Below are 26,186 nucleotides of genomic sequence, written 5' to 3' on the forward strand. Positions count from 1 at the left end.
AACCGCGGCGGAGCAACGCGTGTGTCAACAGTGAATGGATCTCGACCTTTAAATAACGTTAATGTTTATCCGTGATGTAACTAGGCGGTCGCAGGTGCGCGTACGCGTTCGCGTAATAAGTTATTCAATTCCGGCTATTATTAATCTTGTCAAAGTACACCGATCGCGTGTAAACAGCGCGTGCCGAGCGTCGCGCGACGCGATATTGCGAGATCACGCTATTCAACGTTATTAAACGCTATACTGGTCCATGACCACGCGATGCCGGAGATCGCACTTCGAAATTCAGTGTGACACACTACCACCGAGACACTCAACCCCGGAAAAAGAGACATTTTTATTAAAAAAGATGGTCGTTCAAAAAAGATGGTCGTTCAAAAAAGGACCCATGCTCTGCAATGATCAATGAGATCGATGAATAAAATTTCTACTGTTTCTTTAAACTAAATGTAATTCTTTATTAAATAATCTTGAAATTTTTTAACGAACTCTTACTTCACTCGAATGTAGATCTTCAGATCAAATCACCTAACAAGTGTCCGACTTCGATCTTGATCATTTTTTGTGAGATGTTGATATGTATATGGATCCCCAATTATGTATGCGAAATATTAGGTGAAGTTACTCAATGGTTTCAAAGATATGAACAATTAAACTTTCATACCTTGTTGATGTACTATGATTTGCAGCTCAAGTTTTCGAAGTTCAATTGTTTATATGTTTAAAACTATTGAGTAACTACACCTAATATTTTGCATACATAATTAGGGATTCATATACCATCATCTCACAAAAAATTATCAAAATCGAAGTCGAACACTTGGAGTCCTTCCCTCGTAAGTTCCTCTACCAAGGACTACGCGAGTGTCCGAGGATCCAAATGATCAAGAATCGATCCCAGCCCAGGAAGACGTCCGTAGCAGGTTACACGTAAGCTTGGCCCGGTAGCAAATCCCTCCAGAACCCAGGAAAATCACGTCCCTACGTGACCCGATGGTCAAAGATCGGACCCTCCGCGAGAGGATTGATCAGCTACGATAGCGACCGACGGCTACCCATCGTATGAGCGTATCCGAGAGCTTATCTTGTTATCGGCGTTGATCGGATCACGCGATTACCGTCGCGCGTCTGGGGATTATCGTTGGGCAAAGCATCGGCAAAGCGTTGGGTCTTGTCTAGCACGCTTTTCTAGCGATTCGACACCGATCTTCCCGCGCGACGCGTGGATCCTCCTCGCTCTCCTCCAGAATGTTTGCCCACGGCGTATCGCCGTGCGTTATCAACGGCCGCGAATGTTCAACATGTTTGTCGACGCACTCGGGGAGAATGCTGATAAGTCTGTTGACCGATTCCTGGCCGATAGCTGGGAACGTGTATCGCAAACCTAACCGCGATTGCATGATTTTACTGCTGGTGGGAAGACAGTCTGTATCGCGCGCGGGAAGATGAGCAAAGCTTGGGAGATTTGTAGATTTGAGAGGAGTGAGGGTAGGTAAATGGGCCACAAGCAGAGTTGTCAGATTACGTTCTACCTTCCCCTTCTACTACGCTATTTCCCCCGCGCTTCTGCTCCGTCACGTGAAGCATTCTTCACCCTCGCCTCGTCGGCCAACTCTGGTCACAATGTTACTAAAAATCTCATAAATTTTGGAGAATGTTGGCGTCTTGAGAATTTCGAGCAGATTTCCAGATGATTTAGACGACCTCAAAGTCCCAAATTTTGCAGAGTGTCCTGGCCTTGAAAAGTGATAATAATTTTATATTTTTTTTAAATGGAATTGTGGGGCCCAAATTTTGCAGAGTGTCGTGTCCTTGAACAGCGGTGATAATTTTTTTTTAATTGCTGGGAGGATCACCTTTCCTTTTACGGAATGGCGAGCAGTGCTAGACGATTCCAAAGTTTCACGACCAGTGTTCCGGTCTGCAACAATACCAACAACGTGTCACGGGAAAGCGAGTTCCCAGTCGATTTGCGGTCGATGATCGACACAGACAGGGGGAAGAATGATTCTAAATGCCCGAGGAATAGCGTCGAATAGAATTCGCGGGAGATTCGACGAGGCGTGTTGTTGCGTCGGAATGGAGCGTTCCCGTTCGATTCCCCGGTCCGGGCGTTATAAACAATTCTAAAAGTCACCGGTGTAGACCTACGAACGCCATACATTTCGAGGAAACGACGGCCATCGCCGGGGCGAAAATAGATCGTAAACGCCAGCACGAGAGCACCGAAAATTCGGTGTCAATAAATTCAATTTATGCTCGGCTATAAAATTTCGAAAATCCTCGATGTCTCGCGAGCGAGCATGACCACAAACACGTCTCGGACAAGAGCAAACATATTTTCTGGTTGGACCTTCTATCCGCGCCGGAGATGTTTTGCCCCTCTACGGGTTCTCGTATTCTTTTCTAGGAACGCGGCCGTTTTACCAGGGGAAATTTGTTTAACCGTTTCTAAAGGAACGCGCAAGCACCACCGCGGGGTGTAGTTGGTTTGCCGGAGACTCTATGGGGGATACACGGGATGGGGGATGGAGAAGAGATGGGTCCAGGGTTGGGGCCCTCTTCTTGGGCAACCTCTTCGAATGCAAGAAGTCCGGCAGGTAGGCTCGTTAGCGAGCAGGTAGGTAGGTAGAGGCGAGTCAGGGTAGGTGTATAATGCTGACTGTAGTCGGTGTGTCTGTATTCATGTACCGGGTGCTCCCACAATTTGAAACCTCCCAATACTTTCGTTTACACTCGCCTGTATTTATTCTATCCTGGTCGGATTTCACACGTCTCTGCTCACAAACTTCTTCGGCTATTTAGCCGGGGAGAGATGGAGTTAGCATAAGGTTCATTCACGGGAATAGTGTTCGTAAGAAAAACGTTCTCATAAGAGAACTCAAAATATATTTCTAAAAAAAAGTATAATAATTAAACCGCGGATTTTATGCATTTGTGACAAAGGTGAGTAGGTGTAATTTAAAATAGCAAAAATATTAGATGTATTTAAACATACTACATACATATTATATCATTCTCAACCTACTAAACATAACAGGGAAAAAAATTAATGTCTATTTCACTCCTGTTTGTTGCGATTCAGGTAAGAGATTTTTATTTTGCATAAAAATTCTAATAACAATAAATACATAAATTACACGACAATATATCAACCCAGTATCGAAATAACAACAAATTATTTGACATTTCTATTGAATGTGCAGCAGCGCTTCCAACATTTTGTTAAACAATCGATGGATCGATTTGTTTGAACGACTCAAGAGCGCAGAAATCCAATAAGGGTCCACAGTGTATGCATTAGGTATTCGAGGTCTCCATTCAACATCTTGACCGCAATATCGAGGGGGGTCTACCGTAGACTTCTTAAAATTGAAGATCAATGATGGGGAAGAAAGGAAGAAATTCCTGAGTGGCTCCCGTGCTGCAATCGGCGCGCCGCTTTGCCGACTATGACGTCAGAGATGGTAAGACAAAGGGACGATTCGAATTTCGAAAATTTCGCTGTCGAGCACGGACAATGTGGGCCGAGGAGAGGAGGAAAAAAATGTGGCACCGAGTCTATTTCCACGTGTTTCCAGTAGCCTCGTTAAACCTCGGGCCTGTCGAGGCAGGGCGCAATGGGGTCCACGTGCAGCAACCGGCGTCTGGCCGCCATCGCACCGGAAGTAGTCGGGGCGTTGGTGCTATCTATATCCCCGAATATTCCGCGGCGCGACACCCGGTATACGATGCAGAGCGTAAGAAATGGGTGGGTTAACTCCGCGAGAGAAGGCGAAGAGTAAGACGAGAAAAGGAAGCGGGTTTGAAAGGGCGAGAGCGAGATTCGAGGCGAAGGAACAAGCAGACCAGGAGGGACGAGAGAGAGAGAGAGGGAACAGGCGTGAAGAGGAGTGTGTGGAAGAGAGAGAGAGAGAGAGAGAGAAAGGAGAGGAAGGAAGGGAGAGCGAGAGAGGACGATAGAAGAACTCGCTTGGGTGCCATGTGCATTGGTGAGCGGATACACACTGTAAGGTTCGGAGGGAGGAAGGTATTCGGGCAAGTTCAGGGTGATGCAGCTCTCCTTCCCCCCCACTCCTCGCATTCTACTCTATCTTTTTCTGTTGTCCGTCTCTTTCACTAATTTTCTATCGCGCGCACACGCTCGTGTTCGCTCCTCTCGCTAACCCACTCTCAATTTCTATTCTCCTTCCCCCGCCTGCTAACCCGACTCTCCTATCAATTCCTCACCGTCTCTCTCTCTCTCTCTCTCTCGTCTCGTCCCGCCTCGTTCCCTCGCGCTGTACAGTGTATAGTGTACGTGTCGACCCGAACCTCTACCTCCTTGCCCTTTCCGCCTCTCCCGACACGACACCGCTCGGTTCAGCTCGGTTCAGCTCGCTCGGCTCCTCTCGCGCCCGGTATCAGAGCTGCTCATTTCGTTTCGTTTCGTTTCGTTTTTCGTCTCCGAGGATAAGCCTACGGTATGCTTCAGGCGATCTAGGCGCCCAACCGCCTACACGCGAACTCGTCAATTACTTCGCACAACGAGACACATCGTTTATGGCCTCCCCTCGGTCCTTCGCTCCCTCCACCCCTCTAATCCCCCACTCTTTCCTCCCTTTACGCTCTCCCTCCCTCTCTCTTTCTCTTTTTCCATTTCCCATGCTCTTCACTGTGGACGGAATTTAATTTTTTTTTAGAAAATTTTTCAAACTATTCGTAACCCTAAGATTCAAAGTCTGAAGACGAAATTCCGAAATTCAATGTGAAACCGAATTTTGGGGACGCGTTATTAGCACTAAACCTACCGAGCATAAAAAGCGACCCAGCATGTATTGCTGTATAAGATTGACGAGATTGAGGTTAATTAGTCTTTTTGTTATATTTATTATGGTATATGTTCGATTTAAGAAATTTATTCAATCATTTCCTACGAAAAGTTCTTTCTAATTTCAACAATTCTATAATAAATAATCTGGGACTGGTCAATTTATTGGTCATTTACTGGTCATTTATGGTAAAATTTTAAGAGAATTTAAATATATTATTGGATTATTATCAACCTGTCAAACATATTCAGCAAGAAATTAAATATGCTATGGTTTTCATGATTTTCAGTTACTGTTTTAAATATTTCTTTATTTGATAAAATTTTCAATTTTAGTCAATGTCTATAACCATTTACACTTTGAGGATTATGAAGTATGTACCTGCAATTGTTTGAACCTGTATTTTTATGATTTTCAGTTACTGTTTGAAATATCTTTTTATTCGATAAAATTTACAATTTTAGTCAATGTCTATAACCATTTACACTTTGAGAATTATGAAGTATAAGGTAAAGGTAACAGTAGTTGACCATTTTACAAGAAAAACATAAAAAATAAGATTTTTATAAGCTGTACACTTTTTTGATGAAAGTGAACATCGGATGCCATACCATCTGTTGGTTAAATTTCAAAACAATTGCATGCGAATTGAAGTATGCATAGTAATAACAGACGTCTGAATTCATGAAGGTTAATAATATGCCGACATATTTCTATTTCCTTAACGTTTCTGTTAAGGACAGCTGTACGGTTCAGGTAAAAAAATTCATACGTTGTGAATTTTTCGCGACTGAATTATTTGCTTTTTAAATTCTCACAGAGTTTCATAAGTGATAAATGCATTGTTTTTGTTATTCTAACTTGAAAAACAATAGTATATTAGGTGGTCAAATACTGAATATTGTTTTTGAACAATTTTCAGAAGTTGACAGACGTGGTCAGTTACAGACGTGACTCATTAAAAATTTTTTTACGATTTATAATGTATCCATTTTACATCTACGATTGTTAGGAGTACAAAATATAATTCCAAATTTTGTAGCATGCTGTGTTTTAGAGGATGACCACATGGTCAACTATTGATTGCATTCACGGTCAAGTATTGACCAATGTCCACTTTTTTAACACTTTACCGACCGATAGCCTATTAATCGGCTTCAAGAGGAAAACGAAGAAAACGAACTGTTGAATAACAATAAATGGCCTGCCTGGTTGCCTGTTGAAAAAGTTGTGAACGAACACGTAATATTTTTATTTGAAGGAAAACATTTCCCTGAAAAATTCTTCGTGTAACTAAAACTAAAGCGGCTATTTCATCCATGGAAATGTATGGGCGATTATGGAAGTGGCCAGAGAAGCCTGATTTCCTGGACTACGAGTGGAAGGCTGTAATTTCTCATATCAATGAGCCTACGAAATCGAGCAGAGAGAACTCGCAACTCTACTCTGTTCCTGAATTGAACTTTTTATGGAATTGATTTGTTTCATTTCTTATTTTATTCTTTAATTGTAATTTGTGCTGGTAATTGTTAAAACTAAATGATAGTAAAATGATTCCCAACATTATTGCTTTAACCCTCTTTCTAGTATAAGTGGTCAACTACTACCGAACAGAAGGTCAATTACTAGATTTTTCATTTTCAAGAGTGGTCAACTTCTGAAGGAATTACTGAATTTTTAAATATGTTTCTTAAATTTGTACAAGTAAGCTTTTTTTAAAAAGTGGCCTTGGTACATAATCGAGAAGACTTAAAGAGTGTCTTCAGTCATCGACTCTCGCTATTTGATGACAGAGCAAGTGATTACTATTGTTCGCGTGGAAAACTTCTCTGAACTGGTCAACTACTAGTACCTTTACCTTATACCTGCAATTATTTGGAGCTGTATTTTTATGATTTTCAGATAATATTTTACATATCTTTTTGTTCGATAAAATTTTCAATTTTGGTCAGAAAGAGTGCACTCCAGAACAGAAGTTGGTCACACACATCTACAAATTGCAAGAAAACAAATTTTCTGCTGGGAAAATGGCAGGCACCATTTTCCAAACGTTAATTTATGAATAATAGAAGCCTAAACCCTACGGTAACGCTAGAATAATTTCCGCGAGAAAAAACGGGTTTCCAGCGGAGCGTGCGCCGTCGACGCGACCGGGTTGCATACGATATTTGCGGCGAGGTGCAATCCTGAGGCGGAGGCACTTTCCAAGTAGCGACAAAGTGTATATCAGGCCGGCGAGCAAGCTTTTGCCAGCTCGGTTGCTACCAGACGATTGCGAGGGATACGCGAGCATGGAAAATCTCGTGTGCTCCCGAGAGCTCGAGCTTCCGGAAAACGAGCGACCCACTTGCGAATGCGTCCCGACGCGATACGTATGCCCCCACGCCCGTTTTCCGAACTTAATTCTTTTTTTCTCCGAGGCCGAACAACGCTGAAATTGCGCGCGAAATTTCTGGCTGCCGTTGAAAATCTCATTTGGCGAACTTGGACGAGTAGCGAACACTTCTGAAAGTGCGTGTGCGTTAATCCGCGCTGCTGTGTTCCTGCGTTTGTTATTTATACTTTTGCGAGAAAAAGAAAACAGTATTTACCTAATTTTTATTTATAATGTTTGCTCTACAGGCTCCCAAGTCTTGCAACCGATGCAAACAATTTATATTTTATACAAATACGTGATCGAACTCGCGAGAATATTAACCACAATAATTTCCCAGTAAAAAATGAAAAAATGCGAAAATTGTTGCTCAGCTAAATTGAAGAAATGCGACAGGTGGAATAGCTAAGTATACGCTTAGAAACGACGGAAGTTTACCCGGTCATGTAATTCTCTAATATTTATTTAACAGGTGTCGTCAATGCAGATAACACAAACCGCGCGGAATTTCCTCTCGATCTTTCGTAACCCTGAAGAAGATACACGACGACGATTTTCTCACGGCACGCTTTTCATTTCGATGTTCGAACGCCTGCACGGATAACGTTACAAGATAAACCTACTTGGACACGTCCGATAATTAGCAGCGGTTTGCTAGACCCTCGTGCTCGAAACGCAACGAACCAAGCTAATCTGGCGAATCTGAGTGACTGCGGAAAAGTATAATAATTGGGAACGTTTGTCAAGTCAGTGGCTCGAGGCGGCCGGTCACGAGCATTCCCAGAAACACATTTTCAGGAGACCACGCGCGTTCACGAACAATTTTGACGGACGTTACCATTCATTTGCACGCAAATATCATATTCCGAACTGCGGATTTTTAAACGATAAAAAAAAATTGTAAATTTCTCTCGAATAAAAGTTATCTCCATCAATTACAAGAAATAACAGTCGGTGCAACGATAAAAAATTTTCTCCAATTATTTAGACACAGCTCGAATGCATTTTTTTATACAAAAATTGTTTGCGTCAATTACAGAGAATTCTCTAATAATTCAGACACAAATGGAACACGTTCTTTTTGCGCAAAAATTATTAGCGTTAACCCTTTCTTAATAATTCTTATATGTACCATTATTTAAAATATTTGTTGCATTATTAAATCTGTATTCAATAAATTACTAAACGTATTTAACATATTAATAAACTACTGAGAGTATTGTACAATGTGTAATATCAGTTTTATATCGATAAAATAAAGAAAATCGTATAAAATAGAAATATTTTAGGCTGGATAAAAAATTCGGTGTTCGAGTTAGAATAGCTTCGAGTGCGAAGGGTTAATTGCAATAAACAGAAGCCATTAACAGAAATATCAACTCGACGATTTAGATAAAGCAACGCGAACAGCTGGAAAATTATTTTAAACTGTATGAAATCCGCAGTCAACTGATAGCTTTATGGAGCCACGCGAGTATCGCCGCCATTACGATAAACGGAGATAATTTCTAGAATTCTTACGGGGTATTAAAATGACCTGGAAGTGTAGCGCACACGGGGAGTTCGATAATGACGCGAGAACATTGCTCCCGTTGAAATTCTACGAAACACGAAATTTACGAGGATCGAGGGGCGTCGTTCGGCTCTTGTTTGTGTGCAATAATAATTTCTTCCCAAGGCACGGTTCACCGTGTCGATAGCCGCGCATCGCCGAAAGACGCAATTTTCGGGCGAGCTCGTTCGTGTATTTTGAAATTACTTTGCCAACCAGAAGCACGCACTGTCACGACGCACGCTCTTTGCATTTTCTGCTATTATACCGATACATCGTTAGTGCACCTTCGGGTGCGGAACACGCAACGCTAAATTATCGTCCGAAAAATTTCGAGCTTGCTGAAACGGGCGTACTTACAAAGAAGAACTCGCGAACGTTTATGCGGCGTGTTCTCGGAAATCTACCAAACAAATTCTCTCTCCGGAATCTAAGCGCAACATTGTAATACACGAACTTATTCAAATTGGCAATAATTTTATATTTTTGTATTCGGGAAGCCAATTTCAAGATGCGGAGGTTTCCAAAATAAAATTGTTGGTTCAAAAATTGAATTAGAAATAGTTAAAAATTATTAGTTATTAGTACAGCGGATCTTTACACGAAATAACTATTTTTTCCTGCCCTGCAACAAACTGGAGTAAAATGGAAATTTGTTTTCTGTCTTAATACGTTTAATGGATTGAAAATAACGTAGCAGTTTTGAATCATCCATACTCATTTTTGTCATATAAATGCATAAAATAATTAAAAATTATTAGTTATTTGTAGAGCGAATCATTATGCGAAATAACAATTTTTTAAAATGCATAAAATAGTTAAAAACTATTAGTTATTAGTAGAGCGAATCTTTATGCGAAATAACTATTTTTTCCTGCCCTGCAACAAACTGGAGTAAAATGGAAATTTGTTTTCTGTCTCAATACGTTTAATGGATTGAAAATAACGTAGCAGTTTTGAATCATCCATACTCATTTTTGTCATATATATAAATGCATAAAATAATTGAAAATTATTTGTTATTAGTAGAGCGGATTTTTATGCGAAATAACGATTTTTTAAAATGTATAAAATAGTTAAAAATTAATAGTTATTAGTAGAGCGGATCTTTATGCGAAATAACAATTTTTTAAAAAATGCATAAATTAGTTAAAAATTATTAGTTATTAGTAGAGCGGATCTTATTGCGAAATAACTATTTTTTTTCCTGGCCTGCAACAAACTGGTGTAAAATAAAAATTTGCTTTCTGTCTTAATACGTTTAATGGATTGAAAATAACGTAGCAGTTTTGAATCAACCCTACTCATTTTTGTCATAAGTGCATAAAATCCGCTGTCTAGTTATTAGTACAAGTAAAATTATTAGCACCAGATAAAATAATTGCGACGTTCCAAAAATGATTGAAGCTAGCGCCCCCAAGGTTGGGACTATATTAAAATTAATTTACCATTGGAGATTTTTGATTATTAGAAGAATTTTGCTTCTGGAAAAGTTTTTCTGTGAGCACGCAACGTAGTATCAAACTACAAAATGATCGGCCGGAGGGTTAACCCTCGCAAGGTAAGGTCTAATAACACAGATATGTACTAAGATGGAGTCTTAATAAATAGCCTCGTTGTTAATAAATTTGGGATAATGAATAACACAATAAAATTTCTTTCCAAAAATCTGGAGCTGGGATCTGCGAGACCCCACGTTACCTTGCGAAGTTTAATCGTGAAAATAGCGATGGGGATCGATTCGATGGTTGCCAGTTTTAATTAAAAGGACATTAGAAAAGAGGTTTTACGGAGAAGAGTGTTTCGTCGAACAATCGTCAAGGAAATAATGCCAGGTACTAACGAGGAATAGCGCAGTATATGGCGATCTAATGAACGGAAAAAAGGTGCACCGGAGGTATCACGCACCATTCAGGATGCCGCTAGCCGGAAAACTAGTTCCAGTCTGCATAAAAAAAGGGTCCGGTGAAGTAATTGATGCCAAGATTAATCCCACCTCCAGCCTCCTCTAGCCTTCGTCGAAGCACCATAATTAACCACTTAAGCGATTACGACGGATCCCGATGTAATATTTTGTACGCTCTCTCTCCCTCTCCCACTCTCCTACCTTTCCCCCCACCATCCTACTCTCTCTCTCTCTCTTTCTCTCGCTAGTTGTTACCCTCCCACGAGTGCAACGAATTCTGATCTCGACGCATTATTTGCGCGTAATTGTACGTCACAGAAAGTGATTTTCGTGTCGCGGCTGGCTACCGGTCGGGACAAGACAAATTACAATAATTTAACACTCCGCGCGGTTTACACTTTTACGGAACGCGACAATGTATGGCTGCCGTTTAACATAACGTATGCTTTTCCTAAAATACATCGGCGGGAATCACTTACGCCAGCGGCGCGATTTGTTGCGCTTGAACGAAGACGGATGACCGTTTGAGTAATACTGAAACATGCTGGTTATGTGCCTCTTTTAGTTGCAGTAATTCATGAGGATCCACGACGTTCAACAAATGCATAGAAACAAGAGGCAAGAAACGAACGAAGAGATTTATTGAACGAAAATCGGATCGGGGCGATTCCCATGGTGATCTCGAGTAACTTTTTCCTTTGCAAAAATGTTCTACACGGCTTCGTTAAGGAATTATTAACGAAAAACATTGGCTAATCACAGCGCTGCTACTATGGATAGACTTCCGCCTCCACCAATGACAACGCCACGCTCAGCGGGACCCGGCACAGAGGCGGAGTTAGCTCGCAGTAGTAAAGCTTTGATTGGTCCGTGTTTTTCATTGATATCTCCCGAACCAGGACTCGGAGAACATTTCCGCAAAGGAGATAATTACTTCAAATCATTTTTGGAACTGCCCCTTTCAAGTACACCATTTTTAGGACACCCTATATATTGGAGGAACACAAAATATATTATTGTTCTCAATTAAAAATATTCAGAGAACACTCATTCACGATGCGAGTGGATAAAATGCTTGAAAAATACAAAAAGTTTACAGGTCCACTATACGGAGAAGGGGAAACGCGTCACGTGACCAAAGCGCGGGAGATAGAGTGGGGGGAGAACTTTTAATCTGGCGACTCTGCCAATATGACCCAGCGACAGCCGTCACAATATTTTCCGATTGAAATACCCGAAGTCGGGCACAGAGTGATCAAAGTAGGATCGAAGGCAGTCGTAAAACTGTCAAGTTTCAAAGCGAAGTCGGAAGCTGAGGGCGCATCAATCGATGCCGCTTCTTCAAACATTATTGCCGACACTCGTTATCTCCGTCCGAGCCGTCGGGACGGATCATGTTAATCCGATTAATCCGGTTTGTCCGTACTGTGAGCCAACTCGAAATTTCGATTACTACCGAATCAAATGGCAATTACAGCGCGAAAAAGTGAGTGAATGTGGTTGGAAGATCAATCGAGAGGATCGTTTTGATTCATCGCCGTGGTATGTACAGTACCAAGCACGTAGATCGTGCGTTTCAAGTCAAAATCGTCGGCGTAACAGTCTGTAACTTGTTAAAGTGTTTTGGCAACACGGTGACAGCGTGTTCGCCGGCACGACATCGATTTGTCAGTGACAAAGTCGGCAACGGGGAGAGGAAGAAGCGGCCGAGCACAGCCGGCGCGTCGGATCCGGAGTGTTTCATTGTATAGCCCCGTCGCTAACGAGTTACAATTTGTTTCAAACCTGTCGCGAGAATAATGGCGTTCCGTAAACTTCGGTCAATTTCCCTCGGCAAATTGGAATTAACTTTCACCCGCGGTTTCTCGCCGAAAACCCTTTTCGCTTTTAACCGCGCCAATTCGATTTTCCTCGCGCCCGCGTCATTACTTTTCCATTCTTTCGGCTGTTTTTCCCGGTCGAATAAACCATCCGAGAATCATGATGAATTTTGAAAATGTTTACCGATGCTACAAAGCTGTTACACCGGCGGACACGCGCGCACACACGCCGACGACAGGAATTTTTAATTCGACTCGTATTAAAATTCCGAAAATAAACATTATCCGGAAAATACCGAAATCGTTGGATTTACACAGACCCTCGGATTGAACAATTAAATAGCCCGCGTCTCCAGCATTGCGATTAAAATATACATTATCCGGAACACATAACGAAATTATTGCACGGATTTTCAACTCTGTCCCTTAAATTAAAAAATTAAATAGTTCGCGTCCCCTACAATGCGATTACAAATAAACATTATGTATAAATAACATTATAATGAATAAATTAGTTTGCGTCTCTTAAATTGCAATTAGAAATGGTCGGGCTGGGACGATTTATGCAATTTGATAAATTTGATAATTTAAACAAACTAGAGGATAAGTCGAGAACGCTGGGTAAATTTTCAGTGACGACATTGACTCGTGATCTGAAGTTCGAAATGCCTAGGCGTTCCAGGCGAAAATAAAGAAACACGAAACTTTCGAAAGCTTGTTGAGGGGGGAAAAAAATGGAACAGAAAGGACCGTTGTAGTTCGAACGGCAATAAAACGGCTTCGAAATTTTTGTGAGCGATACATCGGGGAGGCACGCATTTTATTGCCGTTTCCGCGAATCCAAGCGTCGCCATATTTGGAAGCGACCAAAAGAAACGGTATTGTGTGCCTTTGTAAAAGCAGGAGCAGGGCCACAGTGGCGCCTAGTTTTCTTTGAAAATACACCTTCGACATGCACCGATCTCACTTCAATATTTCCCAGAAATCGAAAACATTGTTTGCTTTTTAAACCTCTGTGTCCGGTGCAACAATTCAATCAGAATTTAACGAATGAAAATTGTCGCGGGGAGTAACAATTTACACATGAACTTGTACAATAGACAATTAGACTTCCAGTACTTTGTGCTAAAATAATACTAAATAAATTGGTAATTTAACGATACTGAATAAATTAGAAAAATTGCGTAGCTAGGTTTGGTGAATTGCAATAATAATATCGGCGAGATCTACCCGCGGACACTTTCCGGCGGCAAAAATATTATGCCGGTAACAAGGTAACACCGTCGGAACAAGAGAACGACGGGGGGAAAAAAATACGGGATCGGAATTTTATCGAATGTTCCATCGCGAAATTCCAATTACTCGTCGCAACACGGGTAGAATAATTGTCGTCGCGATAAATGGGCGTGTATTTAACGAGAGTCGAACCGGAAGCTGCCAGCCGGCACTGCGTTTTCGACGGGTGCGAGAGAGCCCGACGGAATCGGAATCGAAAAAACGCGGGAAAACCGTTGTTTTCTAGAGATACGGTGCAACAAACGATAACGCGACGCCGATAATCTTATTCCCGGTATGTGTGCGCGATATCACTGATGACGGGGGGGAACAGAGAAACGGTTTTGGAACCGCGCTGAATCGAACCTGACGAGACCCGTCTAAATTATCATTAGGGCATAAAAGCGATTTGCCATGAGTAGATTATGTTACAGGATTATAAGATAACCACCTACAATGACGTTAATTTATATGAATCAGAGCTGGCCTCTGCGACACGCATATGATATCATAACACGTTATCAGATTTCATAGCCGAGTCAAACGATAAACGGCCGACGGCAGATATACGTTTGACGACTTTCTGATCTCGTTATCGGCGATACCGTCGACTATCTGCTCTCGCGATTTTCCGCGGACTTCTTTGCCAAGCGGCCGCAAAAAAGTCCGGATTTTCTGCGGCGTCCTCGAACGAGTTCAAACACCGGTCTTGACGTTCATTTCATACAGAATATACGACCGACACAATTATCAATTTATTTGCACTTCTTTGTACAGTCTATGCTGATTTTCGCGCTAACTAGAATTTAGTCGTAGGATATTTATTTTGGAAATTATTTACATGGACAAATAATATTGTACGAATATATTTGTCATTTCATCTAATTTCGTTTTGCGACAAAGATTACTTTGACACATCTGCACATTAAAGATCGTAAAAGTCTCGAATATAATCAGTCATTGATAACATAATCATAGATGCACTATGACAAGCGAAACCACATCTGAATGAACCACGCACGCACGCACGCAGTCCGCTGCGTGTACCGGAAGTCATCAGCATCGCGGTAACGACTACGTTCGTCTCGGAATACATATAACGATTAGAAAAGAAGATTTCTCACTCACCGAAAACGGGGCTGAGATCGGATCTCGTGGAGGTCTTGCCCGTGGTCGCGTAAGTTCCACCGGCGAGCGAGCCCTTTTCCTGCAACACACATGCACGCACTTAATGGCGACGTCCTTAGGCTGTCGCACAAACACGGAAGAGCAAGAAGCTTCGGTTGGACAAGGGAAGACGTTGATTGGTCGTGTAGGCGAATCGCGACTCATTACGAGTAGATTCGCGGGTAAACAAAACAATGTTGTACGGGGAGGGTTGGTTGTGGACGCACCTCGGACTCCGTGAGGTCGATGAGGGAGCTTTTCTCCTCGGTGAGATTTTCGGAGGACCTCTTCTCGTCTTCGCCCTCATCCTTGAAGACCTTGACCTCGTCCTCGCTGCCGAGATCGTCGCCACCGCCGCTGCTGCTCACGTGCGGCATTATTGCTGGCCGAGCGACGGCCACCGTCTTCCTCTCTCTGTTCTCTCGTTGTCCGCTGATTTAACGCGAGAGGTGTGTCCGCCGGACTAACGAGAGGTTAGGCGGCCGGGGCCGGCCGACGCGGGAAATTCGAATGCCGGTCCCCGGATCCGCAACCGTCCGCGAGACTATTGCCACCGTGACGAAACGTATGTAGACGACGACGTGTTCCGCGGAGGCGGCTACCGCAATGAGATCCGTCGGGGATCCGCGGTTGCGACGCTACTAACCACCGTCAGAAAGGACGCACCGTGGCGCGGGCCCTTATATTTTTCACTGATTCAGCCGCACAGAGACGAATACGATTATATACTTTCGCGTACGAACGGAACACAGAGCAATTAATACAAATGGTTCACACCGTCACTGTCACTTTTTCTGCCTTCGCACTAATATACCGTCGCCACCGTCGTTGACAGAGGAGATTATAAGGCAACACACTTCCCGGAAGGGGGGGGCGGGCGGGCGGGGTAGGGGAGCTGCGACGACGACCACCACGACACAAAAACGTTGCACCGAGAACGAGTAAACGCGAGCGCGAGAGAATACACCACCAGTCAAAACACAACGGAGCCGAACGCGCGAACGACCAGATTGAAAACACGGGTTTTCTGACTTGCGAGAAATACACCCGAAAGATACGAGGACCGCGTGGGAAGGCCGATATGCGCGAGAAGGATAGGACCTGTGCCGTTCACGGCTGGTGGGAGTGAGAGGACAACAACGAGGAGGTAATGTCGCGGAACGTGATGTCGTGGTAGCGTGCGGTGAAGAAAATCTCGAGTATCCCGTGCGTCGTGCGATCTCGTTTTCTGTTTTCGTTTCTTATTGCGTGCACCATCTGCGCGCCACGTATCCGCGCGATCGTGGGCCAGCCACACGGTTCTGTGTACGTTTTGTCGTAGTGGCGTACACGGTTCTATGGCCCGCTTCTCTATGATATATATTCCCGTGTGTGTTTCGTATGTGTATGTGTGAGATTGTGTGTGTGTGTGTACGCCGATTAATGGGGATTACACGCGCGACAAGTACCGCACCCCGACAACGGTGACGACGTTGTTGTTTTCGGTTGTTGATGTTGACGGTGCACGCGCCGGACGGCCATCGTGCCCGTGATAAGGTCCCGAGGTGCGTGTTTCCGTCTATCACACCGACTCCGATGGCTCGATGTGCTCTGTCTGGATGCTCGGTGCCGACTGCCGGCCACAGAGAGCTCGGGCGGGCGGCTCTCCCACGCGTCGACCAATCAGCAAGCCGTATTCGACGCCGATGCTTCCCTCGTAGACGCGGCACCTCACCACCCCCCGCGAGGCCGAGGCCGGCCAGTCATGGTAGGCAAGGCGGCGAGATACGACGACGCCCGAGAACCAACGACCCTACCCGAACACCTCTTAGCTTCCTCTCCGTCGTTCGCCTCAGACTTCTTCGTCGCCTCGCAGATACTACACCGTCAGTGCTACCGCCATCCTCACCGCCACCGTCAACGCCACCACCGCCACTGTCAACTCTCTCGCCGCTACCACCGGCAACCCCTACGCATCACAGTCACGCACCTCGCTCCGATACCACGCTACCTAATATTGCATTACACACGATGATGCACTTCCCTGCCCCCGATTCCCAAAGATCCTACAGACCCATTATCATTCTTGCTCGATCGTAATTCGCGATTTCAGCCGAACCGAATGTTATGCATACTTGCACACTTTGTTTCCGCGTACCACCGGTTTACACCGAACCTACCGAGCACTAACTTCGATTCAACTGTTTCACCTAGCAAAAATGACAAGATTGGATTCACTTGTATATGTGCCGGAATAAAGAAATTTATTCACACATTTCCTATAGAACTACATAGCTGTGTAATTGTAATAGTTGGGAAACAAAAAATATGACTGCAAAAAAGAATTACACTGCATTTATGGTAAAAATTTAAGGTCTAATTTGATACAGTAAAAACATTTGGAGGATTTATAATCGTTATGTACATACATTAGTTATAAATAGACAGCGGAACATTTTACATACGTCTGAATTGCAACAAACTGGAGTCGAAAGAAAATTTGCTTTCTCTCTTGATAGGTTTAATAAGTTGAAAATAATATAACAGTACTCTTTTAAATTCTTCTAAAAAATTTTTAAATTAGTATTGAATTCCAGTAGAGAAACGATTCCTAGTTGGTGCAATCGCGGAGATAATATTGAGAGTTGTTAAGTTTTCTAGTACATCTGGTTATAATCATTGCGACCACTGTCACCACCATCACTGCCCCCGCGATCAACATTGTCAATCCTATTGAGAACGCTACCACTATCGTTCCCGTTAAACACGCCCCTCCCACTAAAATTGTCAACCCTATTGCCAACGCTACTGCCAACCCAATTGTCAATGCTATTATCACCACTACCACACAGGCTGCGGATCCTGTGAAGAATATTGCTGCTATCGCCACTGCCATCGCAAAACCTGTCGCTACCGTGACCGCTGACGTCACTGCCACCCCGAGACCTGTCGCTACCGTGAACGCTGTCGTTGCTGCCACCACGAAAATTCCTGCCACTACCACCTCATTGCCAGCACTAAACATGGAGTCACGATAAATCCCCTGATGCTTCCTCGTGCTGCAGCTTCTGTCAACTGTGAAGACGAACTTGTCACCGCTGCCATAACTCCTCGCAACCAAAGAGCAACCTTGTTGCCGGATACGGATTTTTAGGTAAGTTGTTTACTTCAAAATTATTTCATAATTTCAACAAGATGAAGATAATACACATTCTTAAACTCTTTTTATGTTTTAAATTGCTCACTGTCTCTCTTATTAACTTAGTGACGTCATCACTGACATCGACTCGGAACGTTGTTTGAAAAAATAGAAATTTGTTGCAATTTGGTCGCTCTTTGTTCCCGTCTTATTTTAATAGATACCTCTGCGGATTTTAATTTGTTGTCCGTGACTGTGACGCGAGGCATTTTGAGAATAAATTGCGATTTTGTTCATCCTGATCTGCGAATCACGTCGTCACCGGACGCTTCGAAATGATCAACTAAGCGAAGAAAATAAGAAAGGGCAAACCGTCCAAGGTGTAGCAACACGTGGAAGGGGCAATTCTAATGTTGTGGTATTCAAAATAAACATAGTCCTCTCGTATGTGTATGAAAATGTTCTGGTGTTCGTGTAACGTACAGTGCCGACTAAACATTTCATTTGAACGATTTGTTCCAACATACTATAGTTGATTTTCGTGAAAATACAATTGTTTTATCCACCAATGTATCCCGATATCGCTGAATTCATTATTTTCAAGTAAATTTATAGATCTTTGAGGACGGATTAAAATCATTGGAAATGGATACGCTTGAAACTGATAATTCCGCCGGTACAGTGTGTTCAACATGTGCGTTCATTCCCATCACACTTATCAGTACTTAAAATGCGTATATTGATCGTAGATTATAATATTGTAGATTGATAATGCCATCCTTCACACAGAAATGGTATATTTATAATTTTAAGCGCATCGATAAATAATAACAAACACGCTTGCACTATAAACAGGGATTTTATAAAATACCATAGCAGGACTTAATCATTTAAAAAGGGAACGACAAGTATTTCAACAGTATGATAAAAGTACATGATGACATTTTTTTTCAGTGGATATGTTAAACTAATTATTGGAATTTCCATTTTCAAGTTATCAGTGCGAGGAGCACTTTTTGAAAACGATCTTGCAGCGGCATCTGCCGAGTCACCGGTGCAGTTCGTACAGGAATCTGCATTGTGCTGCGCCGGTACAACAGGAAACCAATGTTATCAACATTTGATGCCACATGTAAATTGTGAAAATTTCGAAATTTTCGTAGATGAGTCGTAGATGAATTTTGAGAGCAGATCGAATGCATTTCTGCAAAAAATAATTTATGAACTACAACTGAAAAATTATATTTAATGTGCTCTTCTATTTTAAACAATAATACATAACTTATTTAGGTATATATTATTTATATAAATATATTATCTATACATATATAAGATGAAAATTGAATAATCGTAAATATCAATAAATTACAAAGTGTAATTTAATTTTGTGTAAGTGTAATTAAATTACAAAATTACATCGTTTACCTTTCCGCTAATCTACACGTCCATAGTTTTCCTCCGATATTGCGTGTTTCTCCTTTCCAAAGGAATCGAGAATTTCGGTTTGATCGTAGGACCATAATCTTCCCTTAATTGTAACAGCAGTTCTTTGAGCAACGACGTCAACTCCCCGTCGTCACTGCTGTTAAATTTGTCACTCGTTATCAAGCTGGAAGATAAAGGTGGTTCCCTAGAGTTTGTCGTTAAGGCGGAATCATTAATTAATGCGCAGTGTTTCCGGTTTATCGGCAAGCTGCTCACCTTTTATTGTCGCGCGAGTTCCTGAAAGCCAACATGCTCAGTGCCTCTTTTCGGTGCGCCGGGATGTCTCCTGACAAATTGCTCGAACGATTTGACTTGCATTTGTGATAGTGGAAGTGAAACGTGCTGGGGATGTTGCGTCTCAAGTTGAGGAACCATTGAACGCTCAGAGGGAGGCAGCAGCTGTGAAAGATTGGGTGCGAGATCAACCCTTCCAAATGACTGACGAACTCTGCTTGCTTCAGCAATTGTCCGATGTGTCCCTGCAATGGAAATCGTTGCACGTTGCGTCTACGCCATGCTGCGAGTCTATGATATACGTAAATCAGAGGTTGGCAAACTACCTATTCTAACGATTTTAATTTATTGCAGATCTGAAAAGGTACTACCACGTTTAAAATAACCCCTGATATAGGAAAGTCGATCATAGGTCTGTCCGGACCTGTCCGGGTTCTATGTCATCGAGAATACTCGATGTACGTTAGGATGGTAAGATGGACCAACGACAATGCAACGAAAAGCTCTAGCTGAAGAAGCTATCTAATTAGTGAGAAAAGGTGGATTCTAGCCTGTTCTGGAATTAAGAGAACAATTGTCTGACCTGCCTCTCGAGGTCCTGTATATCATTGACCGCCAGACCGATCATCAGATTCATCAGCGTGATGCTAACAAGCATGATGAAAGCGAGGAACACGGCCTTGCCGGTGAATAGTAGCGGCGAGCTGGCACCCTTCATGGTCACATTGAACAGATCGTCGTACTCGAACTCGCCCGTCATCATTACCAAGGTCTTGACGAAGGCGTTCCAGGAGTCCTGGAACTGGTCGCCCCGGTGGAACACAACGGTGAAGCTCAACGCGAACCCGACAATCAGAAAGATGAACGCTCCGAGGACCTGAAAAGGAAGTAAAAAGCCCCCGCGCGTTGTCATAAGAGGGTGAGAGAGAGAGGAGCTCACGTGTTGGAGATAAGCAAGTGGGTCCTGACGGGAGAGAGCAGACATTTCGAACCTCCAGCTTTTCATTTCTAACGATATTCGTCGAAGGGATGGGCTCTTTTTCGTCCCTCTTACCTTTCGACTAAATGCGGATCGTCCCGTCGCACAGAGCCGGGAATTAAAGCCCACCCCCGCCGGTATTAAATCAGGGTTAACGTTGCCCCTGTTAGGGGCTGGTCGTGAAAACGTTTTGCGGGCTCGAATGCGTCTGGTTTTAATTCACCGGTGTCTGTTCCGTCGCGTCGTCGTCGTCGTCTACGGAGGGAGGAGATCGGGAGTTGCGTCGTTATACTCGTTAACTTCGGGAATCCTCGTACAACTGACCTTCAGGATGTTCCTCAGCACCGTGGAGAACATGAGCGCGTAATACCCGCAGATTGGGAGCCGGCCGATTATCAGCATCATTTGGATCCAGCCGAGTAGGATCGCCAAGCTGAGGGAGTGCAGCCGCCATTCCGAGCGAGCGGGACGATCAGGGGCTTTTGATACTTCCCCCGAGAAAACGCCGAGCGACACCACCAGCGTCAAGATCGCGCACGCGAAGGACATCCACATTTCGAACTGTCTCAGATAATATCTGCGATGGAAACGAACGTTTAGCTTCCAGATTACCGACGATCGTTCTTACTGTGCTTACCTGGGCACCATCAACACCTGCGCCACGTTGTGAAGCAGAAGAGCCGACGAACTGAACGTCAGGATCACCTTCAACGGAGTATAGTCCAAATCGTACTGCAGCATCATTATTGTGTAACTGGACAGCGAGAAGACCAGCATCGCGTGGACGAAGATCAGGGTGAAGAAGAACAACCGAAGCCTCGACCACTTCAAGAACAGGAACGTCTCCAATAACGGGTGCTGCAGGATCGCTAGTTGATTCTCGTTGGGCGCCGCAGCGATCAGCGACATCACCACCGTCATCTGCCTCTCCACTTCCGGCGTGAGCACGTTGAAATTCACCATGATCTGACGAGAGAACAATACACCGAATTTACGTTAACATTGTAAAGTGAAGTGCCCTATGCCTGGACAGCATGTTTTTCTATTTTAAATTTTATCACTGTAAATAAACAAAAATAATTTTTTAAGAGTTTTAACATTAACAGTTCAGAGTTTGTAAAGTAATTTAAAATTAAAAAATCATTGTTTAGGTTAATATCTTAATTGTATTAACAAGAATAATTCAAACCTATATAGTTGGACATATTAAATCCAATCTAAGCTACTACCTGGACAGAAGTAAACCCTACAGCGGGACAAATTGAATTTACATATAATCTGTAACAGACACTATAGTGCTCCAAGCACTATGGCTGCCACGGGGAGCGAGACACGCGACCGGGAGGAGTGGGGGTATTCCTTAGAATGCCTCCGATCGAGCAAAAATTTGCCCATGCCTGATCTATAACATCGAACTTTATTAAATCTTTAATGATGCACATATGAATATATTATTATTGTATATTACACATTCTGCCCTTAATTTGTTGCGTAATTAACTTTTTTCTTTCGTGTAAATTATAATTAATTTCTTGTTCTTGTTCTTTCTTAATTTTGTATCTCTCTTTTTCCTGCTTTTTTGACAAATGTTCTTCTTCTATAATTTTTTTTCTTGCTCCTTTTTTCAAGATCTTTCGTCTGTCTTCGACAGTACAGTTGGTGGTCCTTTGTTAGTCCTAGAATGCGTGCTTTTTGGAATCTTAAACTGGCCTACTGTATTGAGAGCTTGTACTTGTACGATGGATTCAACAGAATGAGATTCTTGATTTCTCTTCAATCTTTTATGTTTATTCAATCTTCTATTTTCCTTCAATCTGTCATTTTTAATAATATCCTTAGATTTTATGTACACTTTTGGCTTTCTCTTACTTTAATCTGTTTTTTTATGATACTTATTAATTACTTTTTTCGACTAGAATGAAAAATTTTGTTTCTAGTGATGGTCATTATCAAATTTAATTTTTAAAGCAAGTTTACAATCTGAAAAAAACATTTTTTTAAAAACTATATCGACATGAATAATTAATTTTTGAGGTTAGGTATTAATTCTGATAGATTTATGACATAAAAATTAAGTATTATTAACGTCACAGCCGGAACACATTTTCTACATACGTTATACAAGCTAATAGAAGACTACTTATACGTATATTTAGTTAAATAATTTGCAAACAATGCGTTTTTTGATTTTATTCACAAACGCGTGTCCGGCTTCAGGCGTAAGCACATCGCGTATGAGCTTAGAGTGGGACAGCTACTGTCATCGCGTCCCAGTATAGAGTACTTATATTTGAAAACAGTCCTAATCTTGGACATATAATATTTGGATTAATAATTATTATTTACGCTATAAGTGTGATCGCCAATTTATTTTAAAATATCAATATTATTATGCATGATAATTATTTTTTGTCTGAGGGCTTAAATTATATCTTTTTTTTCTAAAAAAGTTCGAAGTACAAATGCACATGATTCGCATGTAAATAGACTATTTTGTATACTGTTTTCAGATGAACTTCGAATTTATTTTTGAATTTCAATTGATGTCATAATGAAATAATATTCACACCTACTTGTAGCTAAGAGAGAGGCCTCAGAATATATAATATAATTATTTAATCTCTTAATTACTGATTTTACTATGGAAATTCAATTGTCCAGATTTAGGTATCACTTTTGGACTGTCCAGACTTAGGGCACTTCACCTTATCGTGAAGAATGAATTATAGTGGTACAGCTTTAAAAGGTGTACGAATACTTTGTGCACCCACTGTACGTTCGTTCTCATTACTTGCAGATTCTCGCCGCTCGACTTGTTCACTATCTGCACCCCCGCGTCCAAGATGTCGCTGAGAAACGCTTCCGGCCTCCTGACGTGCGCGAATATCACGTCCATAACGGTCTCCCCGTACTCCGTTCTCGCTGCCAAACTGCCGCCATGATTTATCAAAGCTTTCGCGCACTTTTCGTGGCCTCCGCAAGCCGCCAAATAAAGAGCCGTCTGTGTCCGCTGATTAGAAAACGAAAGAAACAATGCAAATCATTTTTAGATTGACCACCCTGCAGGCTTGAATGTACGCACGTTGTTAGTGATGTCTACTTTGTACGAGGGCATTTTCTCTAGAAGAAGTAGCAGGACGTCGTGGTTGCCTGCCATGGCAGCTGTATGAAGAGGAGTGTTGCCATCGGCTTTGCATGGTACCATTATAGATGCACCAGCGTCCATTAGTATCTTAGCTACCTCGACGTTGCCTAGCTCTGCCGCGAGGTGCAGCATCGTGGTGCCTTCAGAAAAATGTTCATTATTTTTCTTGGTGGTCCTCTAATTGGCAGAGGCAAATTGTTAGCTTTGGAGTGGGGGAATAGCGTCGCAGAGGTGGAGTGGGGGAATAGCGTTGTTGAAGGTAGTACCCAAGTCTTGTCAAATGTCACCTGTGTTTGAACGAATGACAGTGGCCGAAGCATTCGCCGCCACAAGGATCTTGACCACATCAACGAACTTGGCCATCTCATTAGAATCCTCCAGGGCCTCTTGATTCGAGCCTGCTAGAAGCAACGGAGTGCATTCGTGCAGGTCTTTAGCGTTCACGTTAGCCCCAACCTTCACCAGCAATTCCACCACCTCTGAATGATTGTTCCTCACTGCCTGATGCAGAGCTGTCCTCTCTATACACTCTGGGAAAGGTAGCTGGGAAAAAAGCAGGCTTGGTGAATCAGCGTTAAATAGATATTATAATGATTTAATTGATACTCACGTTGCTGCCTATAGGACACTCGGGCAAGTACAATTTGTTGTCGTTCCTGTAGGACCTCCCGACGCGAACCTTGTGCTCAGTGTACGCTCCCCGTTTCAACAACCAATCCACCATCTCGCTGTCTCCTCGATCGGCAGCGTAGAACAATGCACATCTTCCAATCGAATCGGTGGCATTGATGTCGGCCCCGTTTTTATAGAGCAGATCCAGCAACTTCATTCTACCTCGCCATGCTGCTATGTGAACCGCCATGATCCGCAGTCGACCGAACGGTTGCAACAGCCTCTTGTCGAATCTTGAAGTTAGAATCTCCATCACAGATTCTACGTCGTCGTTCACCATTTTGGTTAGTAGCTCGTACAGGTCTTGATCGGGAGGATTCATTTCGATTCTCGTTAGATCGTCTTGTCGAAACGACGACATTTTGGCGACTGATATCGCCCGACTTCAAAATAGCAGGATGTGGCGAATGGATAATGTGGTGGTGATCTACGGTAGATAATGCGTCACTGTAATTGCACGTCAGCAGGTTCTTTATCGGCTTCGGACGTGTTTGTACTGGTGTTAATCGTTTCGTTGCACAATTATCCTTGTTCCGATACAGGGTGGTTTGTGCACCTCGAATGTTTCGAATAATATACGATATATGTTTTTAAGTAAGAACAGATAAAAATGATAGAGTAAAGGATTAGATGTCATAATACGTCCTAACTTCCTGTGACCCTATTTTTTACGTGGATGCACCGATGCACCCGCCATGTGCAATTGCAGTTTATTCGGTCGATCTCATTTATTATCCTACGTATAAAAGTACTAACTCAAGGTCATCGGGATGTCAATACTTCCCAAGATATTTGAGATTTTGTGTCAGGAACGTACTTTACTACAAGAAGTATCCAAACTCTCGATATGAATTGTATTTGGATTATGTTTACTCCGTTTGACATTTCTATGACCTTGAGCTAGTACTTTTATACGTAGGATAATAAATGAGATCGATCGAGGATAATACATGAGATGCACCGATGCACCCGTCATGTGCAATTGCAGTTTATTCGGTCGATCTCATTTATTATCCTACGTATAAAAGTACTAACTCAAGGTCATCGGGATGTCAATATTTGCCGAATTATTTGAGATTTTGTGTCAGGAACGTACTTTACTACAAGAAGTATTCAGACTCTCTCGATATGAATTGTACCGTGTTCACTCCATTTCACATTTCGATGACCTTGGGCTAGTACTTTTATACGTATATTTCGGATTGCGTTTCAAGGGCAAATGGCTCCGTTACTTGCGATCGTGCTGAATACTCATGAAGAGACGGCGCTTGGGTATGCACATTCGACGTCGCATCTGTCAACAATGGCTAACGGTTTGACTCGTTAGCTCTCATTGTCATCAGACCACCGTTACCGTCGCAGACGAACGCAGACTTGACCTACGCAATTTGACACAAATCCAATTTTTCTTTTGTTTAAATCTCATAGAACATTTATTACAAGATGAAGTACAATACAGATTGTAGTGAACAACGAGAACGTTAATAACATTGTGAGGAGAGGAAGAAGAACATGGAGAAAAGAAGGAAAAGAAAAAATCCAATTTTTTATCTGTTTAAATCTCGTGGGACATTTATTACAACATAATGTACATTACATGAACAACAAGAACGTTAATAAAATTGCGAGGAGAGAAAGAAGAACATGG

At 42.5% G+C, this 26,186-nt stretch overlaps 2 protein-coding genes across 4 annotated transcripts in view; both read right to left on the minus strand.

The window, feature by feature from the left end:
* LOC143212539 (protein pangolin, isoforms A/H/I/S) overlaps window positions 1–16,536 on the minus strand; it is a 211,524-nt gene extending 194,988 nt beyond the window's left edge. The window contains exons 1-2 of one of the 3 annotated variants that reach the window (XM_076431445.1): window positions 15,133–16,535; window positions 14,867–14,945 (exon numbers count right to left, since the gene is read on the minus strand). In XM_076431445.1, coding sequence (XP_076287560.1) covers window positions 14,867–14,945; window positions 15,133–15,282 — 229 coding nt within the window. In that variant the 5' untranslated portion in view covers window positions 15,283–16,535. Of the gene's footprint in view, window positions 1–14,866; window positions 14,946–15,132 lie in introns of all 3 variants that reach the window. The other 2 variants (XM_076431444.1, XM_076431446.1) reach the window with 2 other exon arrangements.
* A 2,724-nt stretch (window positions 16,537–19,260) lies between these two features.
* Window positions 19,261–25,190, minus strand: LOC143212530 (transient receptor potential cation channel subfamily A member 1). Its single transcript, XM_076431402.1, has 9 exons — window positions 24,477–25,190; window positions 24,154–24,409; window positions 23,804–24,006; window positions 23,513–23,731; window positions 21,359–21,687; window positions 21,046–21,298; window positions 20,326–20,619; window positions 19,725–19,987; window positions 19,261–19,632 (listed from the first exon to the last, which is right to left on the minus strand). Exons 1-9 carry the CDS (start codon window positions 24,897–24,899, stop codon window positions 19,461–19,463), a joined length of 2,412 nt encoding a protein of 803 aa, XP_076287517.1. The 5' UTR covers window positions 24,900–25,190; the 3' UTR covers window positions 19,261–19,460.
* Window positions 25,191–26,186: the final 996 nt, after the last annotated feature.

This window comes from Lasioglossum baleicum, chromosome 10, assembly GCF_051020765.1.
Source record: "Lasioglossum baleicum chromosome 10, iyLasBale1, whole genome shotgun sequence".
Taxonomy (NCBI): Eukaryota; Metazoa; Arthropoda; class Insecta; order Hymenoptera; family Halictidae; genus Lasioglossum; species Lasioglossum baleicum.